The sequence below is a fragment of the Muntiacus reevesi genome, chromosome 9 (genome assembly GCF_963930625.1).
Source record: "Muntiacus reevesi chromosome 9, mMunRee1.1, whole genome shotgun sequence".
NCBI lineage: Eukaryota > Metazoa > Chordata > Mammalia > Artiodactyla > Cervidae > Muntiacus > Muntiacus reevesi.
Window position 1 is genome coordinate 41,982,666 of NC_089257.1, and position 19,606 is coordinate 42,002,271.

General features: G+C 35.9%; 2 protein-coding genes across 2 annotated transcripts; both read right to left on the bottom strand.

Moving 5' to 3' along the window:
• Positions 1-2,754: 2,754 nt before the first annotated feature.
• Positions 2,755-3,711, bottom strand: LOC136175827 (olfactory receptor 52A5-like). The gene has a single exon (XM_065946034.1). The coding sequence runs from the start codon at positions 3,709-3,711 to the stop codon at positions 2,755-2,757; it is 957 nt and encodes a 318-aa protein (XP_065802106.1).
• Positions 3,712-15,439: 11,728 nt separating this feature from the next.
• On the bottom strand, positions 15,440-16,390 carry LOC136175828 (olfactory receptor 52A1-like). The gene has a single exon (XM_065946036.1). It carries the CDS (start codon positions 16,388-16,390, stop codon positions 15,440-15,442), a length of 951 nt encoding a protein of 316 aa, XP_065802108.1.
• Positions 16,391-19,606: the final 3,216 nt, after the last annotated feature.

Below are 19,606 nucleotides of genomic sequence, written 5' to 3' on the forward strand. Positions count from 1 at the left end.
TAGGTGCAGAAATCATCACTCTAAGTGCACCACGATACATATACAAGAATGTTTAAAATTGTGTTCTTCATAATCAAATCTTCCCAATGCCCATAAACAGAGAATGGGTAAAGAAGCGGTAGTATATTCATACCAGAATACATTATGCAGCAAGGAACATGAGCATGATAAATGTACAAGAAATATTCTAGCCAAAAATTCACAAGAAGTAAAACAGAAAAAAATCAATACTATGTACTTCCAATTATTTTAAATTGAAAAATCAGCAAAACTAAACTATAAGGTTTAAGAATGCATGCTTAGGTTGTCAACATATATAGAAAAATGTATAATTACTTTAGCTATTAATATAGAGATTATCTTTAGGAACAATGGGAGACTGTAGTGGTGAAGGAGCACAACACAAGACTTGTAAGGAATGAGAAATTGTTTCTTCATCTAGAAGTTATTTTCATGAACTTTATAAAAATTGGTTATTTACACTTTTCTGTATGATAATTATATTTCAAAAATCAAAGGAAATATATCTGCATTAGTGGTTATATTACTTTCTTCTAATCACCTGAATCAATGTTTAAATTCTAACTATTAATTCTTATGAAAAGTAAGGTAATTACTTTGCTTGTATTTTCTCTGGAACTGTCAACTCTTACTAATTGACCTATTTCTAATCTTCTATTTTAGAGACAACAAATAGTTGCTCGATTATTACACCTTGTTATTGGTCTCTTTAGCTAATTATAGGCTTAAAAAACGTGACTGTCAACCCACAGTCATATTATACCCTACATAACTCATTTGAAAATTACTTTTGTGTATGATGATGTAATTTTATGGTTAATGTTGTTTGTCTTTTCTCATACTCCAGAAGATAAATGAAGCCAGGCATTCTGATGGACATGGAATGTGTTTGCTTTTTTTGTTGTTGTTGATACAGCTAGGTTGATTTTTCTTACTGAGTTTTTTAAATGTATGTGCTTTTTCTAGTATAATTTATGCACATTGGCATATTTTGCACTTCATATTTTGGAATATGGTTCTCCCAATCCTGCATAATTAATTGGTTATTATCATCACATTCCATTTGCTTTGGTTTCTTATTAAGGGATATCACAACTTTTTATCTTCATTCTGTGCACATTACATGCTATAACCTCTTGGGGAGAATTCATATATTTGCTATTTTACTTCTTTTGAGAGGTGGATGCTTCATCAGTTATTCATTATGCACTATGGTTGCCACAACTTTTTGAAACACTTAATGCTGTAACAGATTTAAAAGTAATTAAGTTTTTGTTACCTGATTAAAGAAATATTTGTACATCTCAGATTCACTAACATATTGCTTTATTAATTCCCTCACTGTATTTTTTCTTTCTTCATATACCTCAGGTTTATAAAAATTTTATTAAAAACTTAGTCCAGGACTTCCCTGGCAGTCCAGTGGTTAAGACTCATCCCTTTTAATACAGGGGGCATGGGTTCAATCCTTGGTCAAGAGCAAACATTCCAAAGATTCCACATGCTGTTTAGTATCTGACCTACCTGAGGTCAGTTGCAAAAGTACATGATGACACAAGTTCATTCTGCTTTATTCAACAAAATTATTTCTTCCAAAGTAATTATCTGCTTCTTCCTCTTAAATGACATGATTCCTTTTTCTTTCTTTTTCTTTTTTTTTTTTTTTTTTTTTGTAGTGAAATGTTGGGTTATTTCTTTCTTTGACTATGCATTAGTTTACAACTACATATTCAGATATCTCTCTTTGTTTAATGTGTTTTTCTTAAGTTTTTTTATTACCCTAAAGTCTCTTTGTTTGTTGATTTTGAATACCATTGATCAACAGTAAGAACATGTCTTAATTGTTCATTATTCAATGCCATTTTTCTGAAGTTTGAAGAAGCCTCAAGCATTACCTTACTGTTGACAAAAGCACCAATTAGACACAGTTCCTCTACTCAAGATGCTTGCAGCATGAAATTTCTAAATGCAGTGAAAATGTATTTGTATATGTGTTCAATGCTAGAACTAAAGCTCTAATTTCAAGCAAATCTCAAATTGGACAAAATCATTAAACTATTTCTCTCTGGAAGGATGTTTTCTATTTAGATACTGATTGGATTTTTTGGCTAAAAAATGCATATTTTTGATATGCTGAAAGTTTCTATTAGTATTTTTTAATGCATGCTTTATTGTGAAAACTCCTCAGTGTTGATAGACTTTGGTCAGCATCATACAGATTTTATATTTCTGATATTGATATTACTAATCTTACATAGCTTATATATCCAGCAGTTATTCAGAGAAAGTAGACAAAAATAGATAAGTAATTTTAAAAAGTCAAAATATAGATTCATAAACAAATATTAGAAAGTGAAACATAACTAGAATTATAGCTTTGAATTGGTTTAGCAACCTGAAAATATTGATATATTTCACGGTGCTTGAAAATTACTGGAAATAAAGTGCTGTTTTCTGTAATTTTGCTGTCAATATATATTGCTAGAAGGGAAATTCTAGGCTTAAACAGGACCAAACAAGAGTAACAGAAACAATTTGAAATGTCCACATAAGAGAGCTTATTCTTTATGTGAATAGCAAACCCAAGTTTTTAAGTATTTGAGGATTTGTTAAACTATCAGCATTTGAGCTTTAAAGATTGTTTTCAGTTGTAGATATTTGTTCATGATGTAACTTCTCACCATATTATAGTTGCTAATTTAGACTAACCTAACATCTCTACAGAAGGAGCCACTAATGATCAGGATGTCTTTTGGAGAAGATCATTTTCAGGACATGGTCACGGATTTGTTTGGTCTTCACTCCATAGACGATTGGGTTGAGAAAAGGTGGAACTAAAAGGTAAAGGCTAGATAAAAGGATATGAACGTATGGTGGTATGTGAGAACCAAACCTGTGTGTGAAGAAAGAGAAGAAGCCAAGGAGGTAGAACTGCAGGAAGACACAAATATGAGCGATGCATGTATTGAAGGCTTTCACTCTTGCTTCCTTATGGGGTAGTTGAAAGACAGTGACAAAGATCTGAACATAGGACAAAGTGATAAAGCTGATGTCAAATCCTAAGATAGTGAAGGCAACAAACAGACCTAATATCTTGTTGATCCGTGTATCTTCAGTAGCCAGCTTCACAATGGCCATGTGCTCACAGTAAGAGTGGGAGACGACTGTGGTTCGGTAGAATTTAAGACGATATTTGATAAGCACTATGCATGGTGCTACAAGAACGACAGCCCTGAGTATCACACCAATTCCAATGTAAGTCAAGAGATTTTGGGAGAAGATACTGCCATGTCTCAAGGGGTTACAGATGGCCACATAGCGATCTAGGGCCATGGCCAGTAAAACACCTGATTCAGTTGCCTGGAATGAGTGAATAAGCCACATTTGTAGAAGACAGACATCAAAGGAAATCTCTGTCAAATGAAACCAAAAGATGCCTAACATTTTGGGGAGAATACAAGTGCTAAGTGCAATGTCTGTGGCCCCCAACATGGCCAGAAAAATGTACATTGGACTATGAAGGCTGTTTTCATATTTGATTATCACTAAAATTAGAGTATTCCCAATCATCGCCATAAGGTACATGAAACAGAATGGAATCCCAATCCAACACTGCACAGACTGCAGGCCAGGAATCCCAATGAGCGTTAGCACAGAGGGCATGAAGACTGAGCCATTGGGTCTGAGCATGGTGATCTGAGTAGTGGAATCAAGAAGTACTCCTTCTATGTCATCTTTTAACTCCTGTTAAGACTGCAAAATTAAAAATTAGAATGAATTATTTTGGCAAAATATACTTTAGTTAGATTAGGAGGATACCATCTTACTTTCTCTGCCCAATGACTCCTCTCTAATTTTCCGTCTCTTTTCTCAATGTCTTTAAGTAACCAATCATCAGATTTTATGTTTCTGCATGCCTTTTTTTTTTTTTTTTTTTTTCAGGCAGAAAAATTAAGTGGACTGTATGACTTCTTCCTGGTCCATGACTCCTGACAGAGATTCCCCTTAGCTTTTGCTTTTGTGCTTGCTAATCATCATTAGTGGTTTTTTTCTGTCTTGGTCACCTACCAATTGGAATTGAGGGAAAAATTCATTTAATTCAAAGTAATGACTTTGAAGACTAGACTGTACCTAGTCTGGCATAAAGGATCTACAGTAGTGGTAAGTCATTCTGTTTGATCATAATCGGAAAGCAAGTTTGATTAGAATATTTTTCAGTTTTGCAGCTCGCTATTTTTTTTTCTCTTAAATTGGTTTCTTCTAGGCCAGATCCCTCTGAAATACACTGTCTCAGAGTGCTTTCAACTAATTATTCAGACCTTCAGTGTTTTCCCAAAAATGAGTCACACATCTTTACCTTCCTCTACTTAAGCTGTCAGAAAATAAATCCATTACTGTTAAATTCATGGGTGTTACCCCTTTATCCTTAGCAGTTCCTTTAAGATTTGTTCTCACTGTGCCCTGCTATGTGCACATCACTTGTATTGAATTTCAAGTGTCAACTTAAGTCTTCTGTTCCTCCCCCTCTTTACCAATGACCATTAGGTCTGAAAAGCTTTTATTTTTTTCTTAATTATTTGCGATAACATAAGAACTTGTATTAAATATAATGTTTCCTTTACTTATAGCCTTATGCATCTAATGGCCACTCAAAATACCGTTTCTGTAGTTGACATTTTTCTTTTACACAATTGTATTTCATAGGACCAGGTTCATCTCCTTCTTTGTCTCTGCCCTTCACTAGTTAGTTCATTAGTAAATTAGTAAATTAGTAAATTAGTTCATTAGTAAATTAGTAAATTTTTTGACTAATTATAAAGCTCCTTTTTGGAACCATTAAAACAAATATAAAACAAAGACTATGAGAAAGTCCTAAATCAATAGATTCAGAATATGGAAAATCTCTGTTCATATTCTCTCCATCATCCTTCAAGTTGTCTCCCCTGATGAGCTAAGATTCTCTCACAGACAAAAAGATATATCTATCCTACCTGAGGTCAATTGCAAGAGCATTTGTTGCTTATTTTTCTCAAAATCTATTCCCCTATGAACAAGGCTTTCCTTTTGGACACTCATGTTTAGAAACTCTTCTTGGAGCAAATGCACAATATACCAATCAGATGTTTTTCAAATCAGAAATTGACATTTGAGAAGTTTATTTCCTAGTGATTTTATTAAATATATATTAATTAAGCATCCACTATAATCAAAGTACTATTTGCACCAACTGTAGAACAAATGTCAGTGTATTTACCATATAACTATGAAGTACTTACATTATGCTGAGTGCTTGAAACTCAGAAAGTAGTGTCAACCGTTATTAAATATGTATTATATTATTTATCTAAGTTTGTAAATTTTTAATTTTTTTTATTTTCCTCTATTATATTAGCATTACCTTATTTAGTTAATGAAGAGCTAAGACTTGTTAATTTATAAATAAATATTTGTTGTTGTTCAATCGCTAAGTCATGTCTGACTCTCTTGCTAGCCCGTGAACTGTAGCCCTCCTCTGTCTGTGGGATTTCCCAGGGAAGTTGCACTGGAATGGGTTGCCATTTCCTCCTTCAGGAGATCTTCCAACCCAGGAATCAAACTCTCATCTCCTGCACTGAGAGACAAATTCTTTGCCAGTGAACCACCAGGGAAGCCCGTAAGTAAATGTACTTTGTTCTAAATTATATGGGATATTGATCTAGGTAAAACAAAAAAAGTAATTTGTGTCTTCTGAGATTTTACAGCTACAATTCAGTAAATATGAGGAGATACATTCAGAGTACAGCTAAATCAGGATGGATTGTATTAAAATACACTAAAGATTTCGATGAGATTGTTCCTCTCAGGATCTAAAAGAAGACAACTCTTAGGTTAGCTTCTTAACTTACTAAATAGTTTTACTACATACATTATAGTACATGTTTGTCAGACGCTACTTGTCTGGCATAGAACCCGACTTGGAACGTCATCTTATCCACATACTTGCTAACAATCCCTGTGATTTGACTCAAAAATATATACTACTCTCTTTATACAGAATATTTGAGAGATTTAACATGGCTGTATAAGGAATATTTGACCTAGAGAATCCATAAAATATGGAAGCCATAGCTCTAGATAAGTTAATACTGTGAATAATTGGAGAAAGGTGAGCAAAAGAGAAGAGAGCAGTAAACAAATGAGCAGATACCGAAATACAACAGTGTGCCTTCAGTGTAAAAGACAATATCGCTTATGAAAAATGCAGTTATCTTTCCAGATGATAGTTTTATATTCCTTTTGAGAAAGAAAATTCTTGTTTTATGGAGAAGACAAATAATTTAAACATGAAATCATTTTCTCTGCCCTTTGACCTCTTCTCTCCCCCTAGATTGCAATGTTTATCTGTCTTAAGCATCAGACCAAACTAACCCATGGGCAGAAATACCTGCTTCATTAGAAAGACATTCTCCTGACACCACAGCTCCTTAAAAGGTAACAGTCCCTCTTCACCTTATAAGGGGTTGCAATGACCCACCACGTTGTTCTTGGAGATCCAGAATATAAACTCTCAATAATCATCATTCAAAGTACACCTTTCTATGCCCTAAAATTTATGTAACTATGCTTTCATATATAATAGGGGGAACAGTCCACAGATTTTTCTGAGATGTTGTTCCTGGATTCTAATCTTCAATTAGACCCAAATAAAATTCTAGATTTGTTTCTTAGATTAACTTTTTCATTGACTCTAACTCTATGAGTCCTAATGACAGTTTTCTTTGGACAGTGTTTCCTAAGCATGGTACATTGTTTAGTTGCTAAGTAGTGTCAGACTCCTTGTGACCTCATAGACTATGGCCCCCTAGGCTCCTCTGTCTACTGGATTTCCCAGGGAAGAATACTGGAGTGGGTTGCCATTGGCTTCTCCAGGGGGTTGGATCTTCCCGACCCAGGGGCTGAGCCTAGGTCTCCCACATTACAGGCAGTCTTTACCACTGAGCCTCCAGGGGAGCCCACCACAGTATAGGTCAGATAAATTTTTGTTTGGGGGTAATTCTCTGCGTTGTAGAGGTTTACAACATCCCTGTTTCTTACACATTAGATGTCAGTAGCTCTTTCTCATCTTGGCACTAAAAAGGTATTCAGATATCACCAAATAGCCCATAGATGTGTAGGGAAAAACAGATCACCCTGGTTGCTAAACATTGTTATACAGTTATACAGAAAAAGCACTTTTCAGTGAATAAGAATGAATGATTATGTACTTTTAATCAAAATGGGCAGAACAAATTGCCTATGAAGGGGAATCATTTTTTGGTAGAAATTACCAGATAAAAGAGACTGAGACAGGCAGAGTAACAGAAAATAGTTTGTACAAAAATCACAAGAGCATGGGAGATATGGTGACATCTTCTCAATATAAATATTTTTCATATACAAAACATTTCATAAGCAGAAATGATGGCTAATAAAAGGAAATGATATCAAATGTTTGAATCCAAATGATTTTATACTTTTGGTGGAAGGACACTTTCTTTTGAAGGTAAAGAATTCACTCTGTCAGCAGTTTGATGAATGGCATGTAAGATGTGGCAGCTAAGTGTAAAGAGACCCAGTCAGAATGAATCTTGTGATAGTCCACACATTGCATTATGAAGTATTATGGTATAGCAAAAGAAAAACTAGGAATTAAAAATCTGTGAGATTCATTGACTTTATGTAGCAGAAATTAAGGAGAGATGAGGCTAAAGGAGCTTTTTCCTTGAGAATTTCAGCTATAAATGACAAAAGAAAAGCTGCAAAGAACTCTGTGTATACAAATGTAAGTAGTTTAGAAGACTGAGGAAAGGCATCTTAAGCTCTTGAAATTCCTAAACCAGGGTAAATATACATGGATCATCTTTACAGCATAAACCATGAATTATTAGTGTTACAACTCCAATTTTAATCAGCTGAATTTAAAGATCTAAAACATTTAAGGAATTCAGGGTTCTATCTCCGCACTTTCTACAATGTCAGGAATCTTTCCTCTATGAACTCTCTGACATTCACCTGCCAATCGCTGCCTCAAGTCCTCATGAATGTGGAGGACTGTTTGTTTCTGAGATAGCATGCCACATTTCAGGACAGCTCCAAATGTCAAATAGATATTCTTTATAATGAGGTTTAAATGGCTTCCCTCTTAATTTCTTTTTGAAGTCATAAATCTGCAATCCAATGATATATATTAGCCATGGGTCATGGCAGTTAATTGCCCAGGATCTGCAGTCAGCCAAGAGAGTTTAAAATCTGGATGCTACTACTTAGGTTTGCCTTCTCTGCACCCAGTTATAAAACTTTGAATTGTATCAATTTCTTTACTTCTAAAACAATGTTCATAGATAGAAACTAATTACCATGTGACTTTGATTATTATTGACAAAATCCATCTAAATAGTTGGAAGGAAACATAAAAGGTATTGATCTGTCAATAAATGCCAGTTATTAACCAATGGACATTTATCTTCTCACAAATAACTTGTGATATTTAATGAACACTTTATCTGAATAAGTGTTTCTACTGAATTACTTGAAGGGCAGGTTTTTCCTCCATTTTTTCCGGTGTGAATGTGAAAGTGAAAGTCGCTCAGTCGTGTCTGATTCTTTGTGACCCCATGGACTATACAGTTCATGGAATTCTCCACATCAGAATACTGGAGTGGGTAGCCTTTCCCTTCTCTAGGGGATCATTCCAACCAAGGGATTGAACCCAGGTCTCCCGCATTGCAGGTGGATTCTTTACCAGTTAAGCCACAAGGGCAGCCCAAGAATACTGTAGTGGGTAACCTATCCCTTCTCCAGCATGTGTTCCCAACCCAAGAATTGGACCGGGATCTCCTGCATTGCAGGCAAATTCTTTACCAACTGAGCTATCAGGGAAGTAAACATGTATAATTTCCTGACCTTTTAACAAATAAGTTTTCCATTAATCTTCATCACAGACCAATCTCTAAATATCATTCTTTTCTCAACCTCATCTTAAAATTTGTTAACAGGTGTGGCTTAAGTGATTCAGAAATGTCGTGAAAAGCATGAGACACATCTCTCTGGTGACTAAACACTCAGCTACTGTAAGACCATATTACGTTTTCTCTTTTTGCTTTTTACATCCTGGGATTATATTGGATTGTATGACATATACATTCTTTTTGAAACCAATCCTCCAATTTCCCACACTCAGTGCAGAATCCCAAACCCAAAGACTTACCAGGGTTCATCTGTGGTAAGACAAATAGAAAATATAAAGCAGAAAATTTTCTGACATTTCAGATAGTGAAGAGTGAATGCTTTATACTAGAGGATGCACCTGGGGATTGGTTTTCACCAATCCCTGGTGAGCTTTCAGGGTCACTGGAGACAGGAATGAAAAAGAAGGCACACTATCATTTAGAGCATGTAAGATTTATCTCTAATAGCTGGTTCTGCATCTAAAAAAATTCTGAAACTTTGGTTTCACTTTAGGACTAGGAACCAAAATGAACCTCCTGCCTAAAATTCCTAAGAGGACAGTGCTTCAAGACATCACAGAACAAGTCAGTGATACTCATTTACAAAAATAATGACACAATAAAGGTAAAACAAACATCTTGAAATGTTCAAAATAATCAGCCAAGACATGCTGACAGAGAAGTAAAAAATATATATTTTTGTAGTTTAATTTTAGTCAGAGAAGCACTGACTTCTTGTTTAGTCCCATGGTTGGCGCTGACCTGGGAATATTCACCTCAGAGCCTCAGTTACCAAACATTTTCTGAGCTTCTTCTATGTAAACTTTGGGACACAAATCTATACCATATCCAAACCAGATCTCACCAAATTAGCCCAGTTATGTTCAGAATTATTATGAAAGGATGGTGTGTATTTTGAAAAATTTTAGTGTCTAAAATTTATATCGATTTCTGAGAGTTATTGACTTGGTTGAAAGAAAGGTTTGTACCTCACAATTGTGTTTTTAAGCTTCAGTATCAAGAAGAGAAAGAAATAAACTTTGATTCGCTGAAAAGAACAAAAGAGTGTGGCTAATAACCCTGGATTACCAGACGATCATACTTGAAGTCACACTGGTTTTGTCCTGTATCCTTGGGTTAGGCACTATTCATTAGTCCTGTCCCTTTTGAATTAAAAGACTCTCTGACTTCACCCTCTTATTAAATGGCCATAAAATTATCATCATCCTAGAAAAAGCGGTGGGCTTCTCTGGTGGCTCAGACTGTACAGAATCTGCCTGCAAAGCAGGAGACCTGATTTCGATCCCCGGGTCTGGAAGATCCCCTGGAGAAGGGAATGGCAACCCACTCCAGTATCCTGGCCTGGAGAATCCCATGGACAGAGGAGCCTGGTGGGCTTACAGCTCTTGGGGTCGCAGAGTCAGACACAACTGAGCAGCTTCCACTTTCAGAAAAAGCAATGGTATAGGATTGTGAGCAGATAACAAGAAAACCAGCTCAGCCTGGATCAGAGTGTGTGCATGCCTTCGCCATTGGGCGCTCAGTGGTTCAGATTGAAATCAGCTTTAGCTGAGCATCTGCACCAGAAAAATAAGACACAAAACCTGTACTTATCAGAGTGCCAATAGCCCACTGAAGTAACAGGTGAACCCATGATTAAATGAAATATTTTCAGGAAAATCAAGATTACTACTTTTCAGATAGTACATGAAGCAGGTGGAGGTGAGGACCACAGATTCTGAAGTCTATACATTACTCTTTATATATATTGCAATGGCCAATATAAGCCTATTGTATGACTCCGTATATACTTTTTGAAAATATGCAGAAAATGTTTGAACCTGAAGCCATCCTAATGCTGTAGAATGTTAGAAGCATATATATTTACTTAGCTAAAATCTGTTAGTACAGTGGGGGAAAATATGTTTTCTACATGATGTGATTGTTTTTTTTGTTTTGTGACACATGTATTATAGTTCCTTTGCACCCTGAATATCAATAAGAACTTTTCCAAAGCATTTTTAATAGAAATGCATACCTTTGTGAAATAAAATAGGAAACAGAGCAGATTTTCAGAAAAGGCACTTATCTCCCAATGTTTACAAAAACAAACAAACAGTAAAAACAATTTAAAGACATAACCAGTTAGAAAGTGAAGTCAAATAGCTTTACTACAGATGGCTAGTAAAACTCATCAAATAAGAAATATGATTAAATGAAATATGAAAACTAAAAATGAGAAGGGTCTGAACATGCATATAATTTTTATGGAACTGTCTGAACAAAGATGGCAATCCATACCATTCAGAGAGAGAAGGATCATGGAAAAGCTTATTTGGCCAGACATCTGCTTACTTGATGCAAGAGCATATTCAGGTACATCATACAATAGAATATCATTCAAACAAAAAGGTAAATGACATGCTTATTTATGTACAACACAAAGGAACCTTGAGAACATTATTCTAAATGTTTTCTTAGTATTATTCTTTGTTTCTTATCTTTAATTATCTTGATAGAACTGAACATTAATTGATAGGTAGATATCTTTCTTATCTTTATTTCTTATCTTTTCTTATTCATTACTCTTTCTAAGAAGAAAGCCAGACACAGAAGGCCAAATATTGTTTCATTCCACTTATATGAGATGCCCAGGGTAGTAAAATCACAGACACAGAAAGTCAATGAGTGGTTGCCCTGTAATGGGGCAGGAGAATGAGAAGTAGCTGCTAAGGAGAGTGGAATATCTTTATTAAGATGGTGAAAATGTTCTGGGATGGATAGTAGTGTTGGTTGTGCAATTTTTTGAGCATATAAAAAACCAGAAATTTATACTCTTTAAAAGGTGAGTTACATGGTATGTAAATTGTATCTCAATGAATTAAAAAAATTTTTTGAATCAGTATATTATAGAAAGAACATACTAGAAAAATTACTAGATGCATGCTTTTAAATTTAGGATACATCAAATAAGTGTGGTGACATGAACTGATGATCAAAAAGGCAGCTAAGCTCAAATGTATTGTTAAATATTTATTCCGGGAGAAAGGTTATATGGGAACTCTGACTTTTTACCTATTTTTGTGGTAAACTTTAAACTGTTCTAAAGGGTAGCAATGAAAGATAATTTAAGAGTAGGAATAATTATTCTATTACTATGAAACTATTATATGATTAAATTATTTGGGTTTGGAACACCTCTTCTTCCACATGTTTTTCAGTGCATGCCTCTTCATTCATTCAGTCACATCCTACTCTTTGCATCCCATTGGACTGTAGACTGCCTAGCTCCTCTTACCATGGAATTTTCCAGGAAATAATACTGGCATGGGTCGATGTTTCCTACTCCAGGGAATCTCCCTGACCCAGGGATTGAACCTGCATCTCTTGTATCTCTTGCACTGCCAGGGGCATTCTTTACCACTGTGCCACCTGAGAAGGCTTTGTCCTCTTTAGGAAACTATGCAGATTATCTTACTGTGAAAATAAATTCTCATTATGAAATTTGTGGTAGAATTTTTGTGCATTCATTTTCTAAATGCTCAGCAATATGTATTTATTTATACTTAAAATGTGTTATGTATGTGTAGGTCAGGAGTATACATATACCTTACACATGAGATCTATATGAAAAAAGAAGTTACATACAGAGAAAATATTGTGATACATGCTATGAGAGCTATTAGAAGGGACAGAGACAGAAAAGAAAATGGTCTAAATTCCCTAAAGAAAATGCCTAAGTTCTAAAAGCAGGAGAGCATTCAGCAGGTAAAAAACTACATATGTTGATATACATAAGATCAGGAATGAGATACAGATTTTCAAGTACTTTCTGTTGAAAACTCCACAGCATTTGTATGAAAAATGCCAGCAAATAAAAGGTGAAAAATATATTACTTTATTCTTTATAAGCTCTTATGTAAGGTTGGAAAATGGAATAAGATCCCCTGGAGGAAGAAATGGCTACCCACTCATATGCTCACCTGGAGACTTTCACGGAAAGAGGAAACTAGTAGACCACAGTCTAGGGGGTTGCAAATAGTTGGACACAAGTGAACACGCTCACACAATAAAGAGAAGGTAATTTATTTGAGAATTTATTTTCAAAATAATCACTGAGACCTGCCGGGGTCTAGCCCCAGCAGGATCCAGGGGAACCCTCAGGATGAACCGCGTTGGCGAATGAGAGAGACAGACAAAGTCTGAAGTTTATTTTTGCACGGCCCCTTTATACACTTAACAACATTTTTTGGGGGGAAGTGCATATCACTTACACACAGGTCATCTCAAAACATTAGAGCAACTTGACCTTTAACAGAAACAGGATGTCACCCACATACTTTTCGTTCACAAGAGTCTTTCTTATCATTTGGCCTTCAGGCCTGCTAACATTTTATGGCTTGCACCAGGTGTAACTTAAGCAACTTCAGTAGCCGACCCTGTTTTTCTTATAATTAATCTATTTTTTGAAAATAGGCATCATCTCTATGGGAACTATATAGGATTACATTTTTACAGAACAGAAATGCGAAGGACTGCAGAAACAGCAGATATGGCACAAAACAGGCTCTTAGTGTAAAAGCGAACTACCTGCAAGAAGTCGCCAGCTAATCTCTATCTAAACTATTTTATATTAGGCACATTTATGGCTATTATATTTGTGGAGCTTTTCTCACCCCGTGAAGGGGCCTATGCTTAATAGTTTCTTTTGTTAGTGTACTGTGCTTAGGATGTTTAGAACAATCAAGAGCAGTTTTTGCAATGACAGCACACATTTATCAATCAAGCCAGAATGCCAGCAAAAGGGTTTGAATTAAAGCATTTCCTTCATCCCTGGCCCCTTCATAGGGTACCAGCGTCCAGGAGATTTATTAGTTAGGGTTTTAAGTTGGTCTTTATTCAGTGAAAGGGGAGCAGGAGAGCTCCTGGCAGGCAACACAAGAATCCGCAGCAGGCGAACAAGAACAACAGCAGAAAAGGGGGGAGGATACAGGGTGGGGTAGAGGCCGAGGCCAACCTGAAGGCTCCCTTGTCCTAGACGGCCTTGCCTGTCAGGTTTTCTCCTCGTGACCTCGTCATGGATGGGGTCCCGGACGGCCTTGCCTGTCTGGTACTTTCTTCGTGACCTCGTCACGGGCGGGATCTCCCATAACGGCTCCCAGCAGAGATCTGTACATTTTGAACTGAGGACAACAGCAAAAGCAAATGACATTTCTGGCTTGGTTGAGTGAGTAAATAATGGTAACCATTTCTAAATTGAGAATATTTTTCAAAAGTACTTGAGAAAAATACAATTGATCTTGATGTGCAATATTTTTCAAGAATAGTACAATAATCTCCCTTATACAATTTACCCAGCGTCACAAATGATTTTTCCCTTTGCCCCGTTTTTCTTTATCACTCAACATATTCCTAGATAGATGGACTGATAGGTAGATAATTGGATAGATTATTTTTCTGAAGTGTTTTTGAGTCAACAAGAGACATAATATCCCTTTACACCTAACGATTTTGTTATATATTTCCCTAGGAAGAGGATAATCTATTGTATAACTATAGTTAGTTATAGCCAATATCAGGACATTTTGCACTAAATATATACTACAACCTAAATATTAGTCCATATTCTAAGTTTGAAAATAGTTAAAAGACTTCTATACCTTTATTTTCTTGCTCCAAATTCAATTCAGATACACAGTGCGTTTAATATTCAAGTCATTTTAGACTTTTTAACCCATAGCAATTTCTTTGACTTGATAAATTTTCTCCTTTGTTTTGTTTCATTTCTGAAAATTCATTGACTTAATATTTTTAAAGCTTGTGTTGAAGTCTGATATATGCACAGAAATATGTTGTACAGCTTAAATAATTTTTCACAAAGTAGGCATAAAAATGTAACCACCCAGTTGAAGAATACATTACTTGCACCTAGAAGCCCCTTTCAGAATTGTTCATTATATCACCATTTCTGCAAGTAAAGGGAAAGATATATGCTCACAATTTCCCTCTTTTATGATTCTTGCTCTCATTACCCAGGTAGAGTCCACAATCCTATTAACAGAGAATTGACATGTGCTAATAGGATTCCCCGGTGACTCAGAGGTTAAAAGCGTCTGCCTCCAATGCGGGAGACCCGGGTTCGATCCCTGGGTTGGGAAGATCCCCTGGAGAAGGAAATGGTACCCACCTTGAGTATTCTTGCCTGGAGAATCCCATGGAAGGAGGAGCCTGGTAGGCTACAGTCCACCAGGTCACGAAGAGTCACACATGACTGAGCGACTTCAGTCACTCACTAACCCACTCAATAGGATCCTAAAACCAGCTATCATGATGGCAGATTAAAAACAACAAATATAACAAACAGAAAATTCAAGAATCTCAAATTGCATGTTGTTTTATCATGTTGTGAAATATTGTTACCATTTATAAAAAGTTAAACAGCAAAGTATTATTTATCGTGAATTTTCCGAACTGAACATTTTTACCATTTGCATACGGATCTGCTTGGTCTTTGCACCATAGACAAGTGGATTGAGAAATGGAGGGATGAGCAAGTAAATGCTAGAAATGAGAATATGGATAAAAGCGGGGATGTGAGAACCAAACCTATGTGCAAAGAAGGAGAAGAAGGCAAGGAAGTAGAACTGGAGGAAGACACAGATGTGAGCGATACAAGTGTTGAATGCTTTCAACCTGGCCTCCTTCTGGGGCAAACGAAAAACTGTGATAAATATCTGTACATAGGACAATGTAATGAAAGAGAGATCAAACACTGCAATGTTGAAAGCCACGAATAAACCATAGATTTTGTTCACCCGGATATTTCCTGCAGCCAGTTTCACAATGGCCATATGCTCACAGTAGGAGTGGGAGATGACTGTTTTGTGGTAAAATTGCAATCGGAATTTTATCAGTACTAGGCAAGGGGCTACGAGAATGGCAGCCCTGAGTGTTACTGCACTTGCTATTTGAGAAATGAGGTGGGGAGTGAAGATGGCAGCATGTCTGAGTGGATAACAGATGGCTACATAGCGGTCCAGGGCCATAGCCAGCAAGATGCCTGATTCTATGCCCTGAAACGTGTGAATGAGCCACATTTGAAGCAAGCAGGAATCAAAATATATCTCTGGCATATGAAACCAGAAGACTCCAAGCATCTTGGGCACAACACTGGTAAGAAGTGCAATATCAGTTACCCCTAGCATGCCTAGGAAAATGTACATGGGCTCATGGAGGCTGGGCTCCAACGTGATGATGATCAGAAGCAAAGAATTTCCAATCATAGCAATGAGATACATAATACAGAATGGAATCCCAATCCAACATTGCACAGACTCTAGGCCTGGGATCCCTATTAGCGTGAACATAGAAGGCATGAAGACTGTGATGTTGGAAATGGACATAGTATCCTAGGGTCTCCTGATGCAAACAAAAGAATTCCTCAGTCAGTGCTGCTTCCTTTTTTAATTCCCATTTGCATCCAAAGCCACAATATTGAATGCATGATTCTTGCTAGAACACTAAGATCATGTCATCCATCTCATTCAAATATAGGAGGTAAAAGAAAGATCCATAATGACACATCATTTTTTAAAGACAGACACCCGCAAGCCCTAAAACTATGATTTGCCACTGCATTAGACAGAACCAGTCAAATTCCCGAATAAGGGGATCAACTACTGACTCATCTGTTATTTCACTTCAGACCTGTGGACAAAAATAGTACGCTTGTTTGTTTTGTTGGCAGTTACATTTTAGGCAGAGGTTGATAGTTCGCTCCATATTCCACATTCCAATTTCTGCTTTAGTGCTCTGTTATTCTGTTGTTTCTCAGTCTAAAACAGTCAGTTTGGACTGGTCAAAACTCAGAATTGACCATTACTAGTGCAGAATGCTATCCAAAAAAGAGAATAGACCTCCATAAGCTTGTCACCTGAAATGAAAATATATTTGTTTATGTAGTGATCTATATTACGTATCTCTATTGAAGACTAGATATCTTTCAGAGGAATGTGAAGGAAGAGTTTTAGAAAACATCACTCAAATCCCAAGTTTCTTGCCACCTTTTACATTTCTAATAAAACTATTAGATTTGCCCATATTTCCCATAGATGAAATAACTGTTTTTGTTTTTAAAATGAATAAAATACATTACTGAATATACATACAAAACAAATAGAGTGGAGGGACCTTTAGGAAACAAGAGACACAGTAGCAACTGAATAGAGACGTAAGAGGACTCAGTCTTAATGATCTATGGATATAAGAACATGGGTAAGTGTAAGTTTAACAGAGTCTTCTCGCTTGCGTTTAAACCTTTCAAAGCTGTCATTAGCATGAGATTTGACTAATTTAAGCTCATAATGCAAAATAGTCTGGAACACTTGAGCCATTTTTTCTGAGCCACTTTTCCAGGCATAAAATTCAATAGAAAATGAAGGGATGGAAATATATGCTCCTTTAAAGATGAAAGAAAAAAAAAAAAGATGTCCAACATAGAACTACACACAGGAGACAGAAAGCTCACCTCAGGATTTCAGGAATGTTTAAGAAGAGAAATTTAAAGCAAGTGAAAAAATGTAATCATTATTCAATTCACTGACAAATGATATTTTTTAAAACTTCAGATCTTACCCATTATATCAAAGTTGCTAATATGATCAAAATTATTTCCTGTTAAGCACTACATATTTTAAATCAAGAATTTATCAAACTGAACATTAGAAAAATGTTTGTAAGTTTATGAAAATAGGGTTAGTTTTTTTTTTCATTCTTTCATAGACTCTCCAATAAAGATGTTTCATGTGAGTAAACTAATGATCAGTTAACCCTACACTCAATGTCAACAAATGGGGCAGTAATGCAGGAAGCAGCTGTGGTTCCTGCTGCCAAACCACAAATGGAAGACTCAAGAGGTCACTTTAATGCTATAACTTGTATCAGTTGACATATATTTATGATAGACTAGTCATTATAATAAACAATTGGATATCCATAGGTTTGCTCCCCAATGACTAATTTTATATCAATCCATGCATGCTTTACTCTAACAATAGTCAAGTTGTTCTTTCTGAAACATAATCAGAATTAGAATGGAAATCCACAGCATTTAAAGTGGTAGGAGCAATATTTGGGCATGATCCGATCATTACAGATAGTGGATTGGCAGGTGGGAAGTGCATAATTGAGTGCAGAGTTGACTGGAGGAAGTGATTACTATTGAAAAAGCTGACAATGAAGCATTACAGAGGTAAACTTGGGGACAGTGAGACTTACTTGCTAATTGTTGAGTGCCCGTTCTGCTTCTGTCAGATATCTGAAAAGTGTTGTCAGCTCTTCATATTGACATCTCTCAACATTTATAACACACTGACTTGGCTTACTCCTGTGTGTTCTGTGTTCTCAGTCCCTCTTCATTCTATTTGGACTCCCTGGAACACCACCCAGTCAATGTTAGGCACACATATCCATTTGGTGCTGGGGCCATCTGTGGTGAGTAGATATCTCTGGGACAGCCTTTCATGTTTTTTCCCTTGTCTCTCTAATTGACATACTCCATCTTCTGTAAGTTTGTCTGAGATCATGTTTTTGCATTCATTCTCTAATAAAACCAAAGGCAATATCTGTATTTCTTGGAGGCAAAGCATCAATTTATTCAGCTTGATTTGAAGAAGAAAGCTGCTAAACATCAGTTTAACATTCTCTAACAAATGTGTGGAGAAAGAGGATTTATAAACATAAAATGATGGGTTTATTAGCCACCAGGTAAACCACAAGGGACCCACCAAATTTAGTTATGTCCTCTTGGGTTCATCCACACTTAATATCCCTGAAGTATTGCTGCAACTTACAGATATCTCCTTGCTCTTTTTTTCTCTTGCATAAAATTAGATATTTATATACACCAGTGTTCATTTAATAAGCTGAGTTCTTTTTCTTCCTTCCTCATTTCTCAAAGGAAAAAACAAACAGAAAGTCTACTACTACTATAGACATGTTTCTTTGACAATGAATTCTACTTATAAATAACCTGGAATACTTCCTTTCAATCAGACAATTTGGGAAGAAAAAAATCTGTATCCATAATGTTCTTTTATTATGCACTTCTTTCCTGCACTCTCACTCCTTTGACTTGTACTTTATTGAGACTATTTTTGTACATTCAGTAATTTTGTTTTGGCGAATTTCTCAGAGTGATCAACTGTGGGGGACATTTCTAAATCCGACCAGTTGGAGTTCTGAGTAAATGGTTGAACACATGACTATTTTTTCCACCCTTCCATTTATAACTTCCCTTCAGTTGGTCATCTCTTCCTTCTAAAGCAGTTGTTATGTATGTCAGATATATGAAGGAATCATTTCACATTCTATTAATAAAGAAAAGTATTTCTTCAAATTTTTGGAAATGCAGAGAGATGAATTAGTATAACTTTTATCATGTGTGCGAATAATAAATTCTAAGAAAGTCTTATGCATATGATGCCTTTCTCTTTGACGTATTTTACCCAGTTTCTAGACTTTATTATATGTAACTAACCTTTAGACATACTTGATGTAATTTGGATATGTTGGCAAATTAAGGACGAATCTTTTCTGTGGGCTGGAGGAAAGTACTGACA

Coding starts and splice junctions, on each gene's coding strand:
- LOC136175828 (XM_065946036.1), bottom strand. CDS start 16,390: ATGTCCATTTCCAACATCACAGTCTTCATGCCTTCTATGTTCACGCTA.
- LOC136175827 (XM_065946034.1), bottom strand. CDS start 3,711: ATGCTCAGACCCAATGGCTCAGTCTTCATGCCCTCTGTGCTAACGCTC.